Source organism: Tauraco erythrolophus, chromosome W (genome assembly GCF_009769465.1).
Source record: "Tauraco erythrolophus isolate bTauEry1 chromosome W, bTauEry1.pri, whole genome shotgun sequence".
NCBI classification, from domain to species: domain Eukaryota; kingdom Metazoa; phylum Chordata; class Aves; order Musophagiformes; family Musophagidae; genus Tauraco; species Tauraco erythrolophus.
The window spans coordinates 15,534,432-15,537,868 of record NC_141497.1 but is presented as its reverse complement, the minus strand read 5'-3'; the positions used below and the strand labels follow the sequence as shown (position 1 = coordinate 15,537,868).

The 3,437-nt window shown below is 43.7% G+C and overlaps 1 protein-coding gene across 1 annotated transcript; it reads left to right on the top strand.

Annotated features, from left to right (window-relative positions):
* Positions 1-2,158: 2,158 nt before the first annotated feature.
* On the top strand, positions 2,159-3,223 carry LOC147526234 (uncharacterized). The gene is given in 1 exon segment (XM_086630107.1): positions 2,159-3,223. A coding segment is annotated over 1 exon segment (1,065 nt).
* Positions 3,224-3,437: the final 214 nt, after the last annotated feature.

Here is a 3,437-nt window from a genome sequence, read left to right as displayed (position 1 = left end):
GAATTTTTTGTTTTGGATTTTTTTATTTTATTTTTTTACACCCTGACGATTGTCCTAGATTTGCCTTTTCAGTTCCAGTGCTTAACAACGAACGACCCACGCAACAATATCATTGGATTGTACCGCCTCAAGGAATGATGAATAGTCCTACAATTTGTCAATTGGTGGTAGATGATGCTCTCTGTCAGGTCAGACAGCAGATCAAGCTCAGCAGATTGTACGTGCCTGCCCTGACCGTCAACGTATTGTGCCTTCAAATGCTCCAGCAGGAGTAAATCCAAAAGGTTTATGTGTCAATGAATTATGGCAAACTGATATTACTTATATTCAATCGTTTAATCGATCTAAATATGTGCATGTAACTGTTGATATGTTTTCTGCCTTTGCTGTTGCTACTGCTCACACTGAAGAAAACCATGGGAGTACCAAAGAAAATCGGGACAGACAGTGGTCCGGTATAATACCTTTTTACAGGATTGGGGAGTGACTCACACTACCGGTATTTAACGTTAAAACAAATGCTTGATAAACAAAAAAGGGGGAGTCTTCTGTATATTTCCCCACAAGAATCCTTAGACAAAGCTACATATGTTTTAAATGTTCTTAATTTGTCTGCTTCTAGGCAACATACTACGTCTGTGGATCATAATTTTAAACCCAGTGCCATTTTTGTAGAAAAAACAACGGTATATTATAAGAAACTTGACTCAACTCATGGGGTGGCCCTGTGTCTCTGCTTACATGGGGAAGAGGGTATGCTTGTGTTCTCTTTCCCACAGGTCCATACTGGTTACCGGCAAGAAACGTAAAGCCAACCAGGACTTTTGAAACTACAGATAGAGAAGGGGAGATCAAGAATTAGCAGAGCAAGCAGAGATCACAGAAATGCCAAATGAGGAGAATGGTTCAAATGGACAGACTTGTAATAGAAGATTTCATGTTAATATATCAACTGTTTTTATGTTTCTCATTGTGTGGTATATTACGTGTGTGAAAGTTGCTTGTATATATGCTTTGTGTGTTTTTTCCGATCAGAAGGTGCATGGATTTCACCCATAACTACTGGAAGGAAAAGAATTGACTGGTATCAAATTAATGACGAAGAATTGCAAACTGGACTTAGTTGTGAGTACATAACTTTGCAAAAGGAAGTTAGGAGGATTTTTATTGAACAACATGTTGCAATCTGCAAAAACTGCTGTTGGCCAGCAGAGCACATACTGGGCAGCCTTGTTGCACGCACTGGCCACGTGTGCAGCAACGTCCAGTCAGTATCTTTTTCATAGACTCTTTTGAGGGTGTAAAAGAGATGGCTCAGAGCGGAGCGGAAGGAGGCTGCAGAGCACACTTTGTGGATAAACAGGGGACGCCCTGAAGGTGCCGTGCCTGCCTTCCTTCTCCACGATGACCCTGTTGATTGACACCCTACTGCTCAGCAGAATCTTGGGCATAGTCTAAATGGTAAGACTCCCAGAAAGGGGAACAATATGCTAGTAACTGCTTCTGCAGGGCTGTACCAGAACAATATGCTAGTAACTGCTTCTGCAGGGCTATAGTAGAGCTTGACAGGGTATTCCTTCGCATATAAGGGGAGATCTATGTACTATAGGGACTTCAGGAATGTATTTACCTCATACCACCATGATCCTAAGTCACAGACTCACCCAGAATAGGCGAAGCACGCATGCTTATGATAGCTAGTGTGATTCCAGAGCAGAATTTTGGGAACCAGCTAAAATCATTGCAGCTTCAATATTTGCACCAGGAGTTGGAGTGGCACAGGCGTTAACTAGTCTGAATAAGTTGGGTCACTTGGGCTAACAAAACAAATGTCTCGCAATTCTGTTTATCTATGCAAAGTGCCTCTGACCCATTTCGCACGTGCCTTATTGGTGTGCCAATACTTTGGCCAGATAGCACAAACATAACAGAGTTCAAAAGATTCGTCAGTACCTCTGCCCTCTCATACCAACAACCCAATGGCATGAGACGGACCTGCAGTGGGTGGGATTGGCCTTTCGATGTAGGATCGGAAGTCCAAGCCACCTTGATTAGAGCACTTAATGTGACCACCCCCGCAGGACTGCAAGAACTTGATCTCTTAGGTAGCCTGTTACCAGGAACGTGGGAAAATGTTTCTGGTTTGTGGAACCAGTCGATGAGTCACGATGTCACATATAAAACCATTCGCCCTCCTACGCAGGTTGTAAATGGCTCTGGAGTGGTTTGGTTCCAAACACAGGAGCAAATCTATCAGGCTAAATTAGGACGCAGTTTTTTCTTCCAAGGCAAACCGCGATGGAATGTGTCCGGCACATTGATGTGGGGAGATGTAAAAACTGGAGCACTCATTGGGAAAGTATTTACACACGATACACTCCTACCACCCGAAATTTTTCTGATCTGTGGAGATCGTGCCTGGCCCAGAATACCACAAGGAGCTATCGGTGGTCCTTGCTATTTGGGTCGCCTGACTCTCTTTGCCCCTAGCATTCATGATTTTCTAGCTGAACGAACAACCTGAACAAGCTGGGGTAAGAGGAGCCTGAGAGAATTTGACAGCACTTGTAATGACAACGTGCAGCTGCTGAGTCCAGCTGAAATAGCAGCACTATCTGTCTTCTTTCCAGGAACCTCTGCTGGCAATGCTAGTAATCAGTTGGCTAAGCTTGCTTGTTGGCCATTGAAACAATTTAATCTTACCTCTAGTATTTTCGCTTCTCTGTTGCTTGATGTAGATGATATCCGGCATGCTGTATTGCAAAATCGCGCTGCTTTTGATTTTTTATTGTTAGCTCAAGGCCACAGTTGTACTGACTTTGAAGGCATGTGCTGTATGGACCTATCTGACCACTCTCAAAGCATTCATAAGCAACTTGCAAATCTCCAAAGTAACATGCATCATATCACCACACAAGATGACCCTTTCTCAAACTGGTTCAGCAGTTGGAACATACCAGGTTGGATAAAAGGATTAATCATACAAGGCATAACGATATTAGTTGCATTGTTGTTTATGACTCTCTTAGCAGGGTGTGTCCTGAGATGCGCCTCTCGGGTCCTCCTAAAAGCAATGCCAGGACTATGGATTGTCCAAAAACAAAAAGGGGGAAGCGTGGAGGAATTCCTCTCCGAGACCGGCCACAATATTCTCTCGGGTATGGACAATCCCTGCTTGGGCCCCAGAGCGCAGATGCACGCCTCTTGGATGCCTCTCCGATGACCAAACCACAACAAGGAGAACAAAGGGATGAGCTTATCACCTGTAGTCTGCTAACACTACCCTATCACTATAACCCACGAGAGTGTGTTTATGTCCTGGTTTTAGCTGGGACAGAGTCAGCTCTTCTTTTTAGCAGCTATAAGAGCTCCATGTTTTGGTTTTATTCAGAGGCTCACTCTTAGAAGAATGTTGATAGCAAGCTGATGTTTGTAGT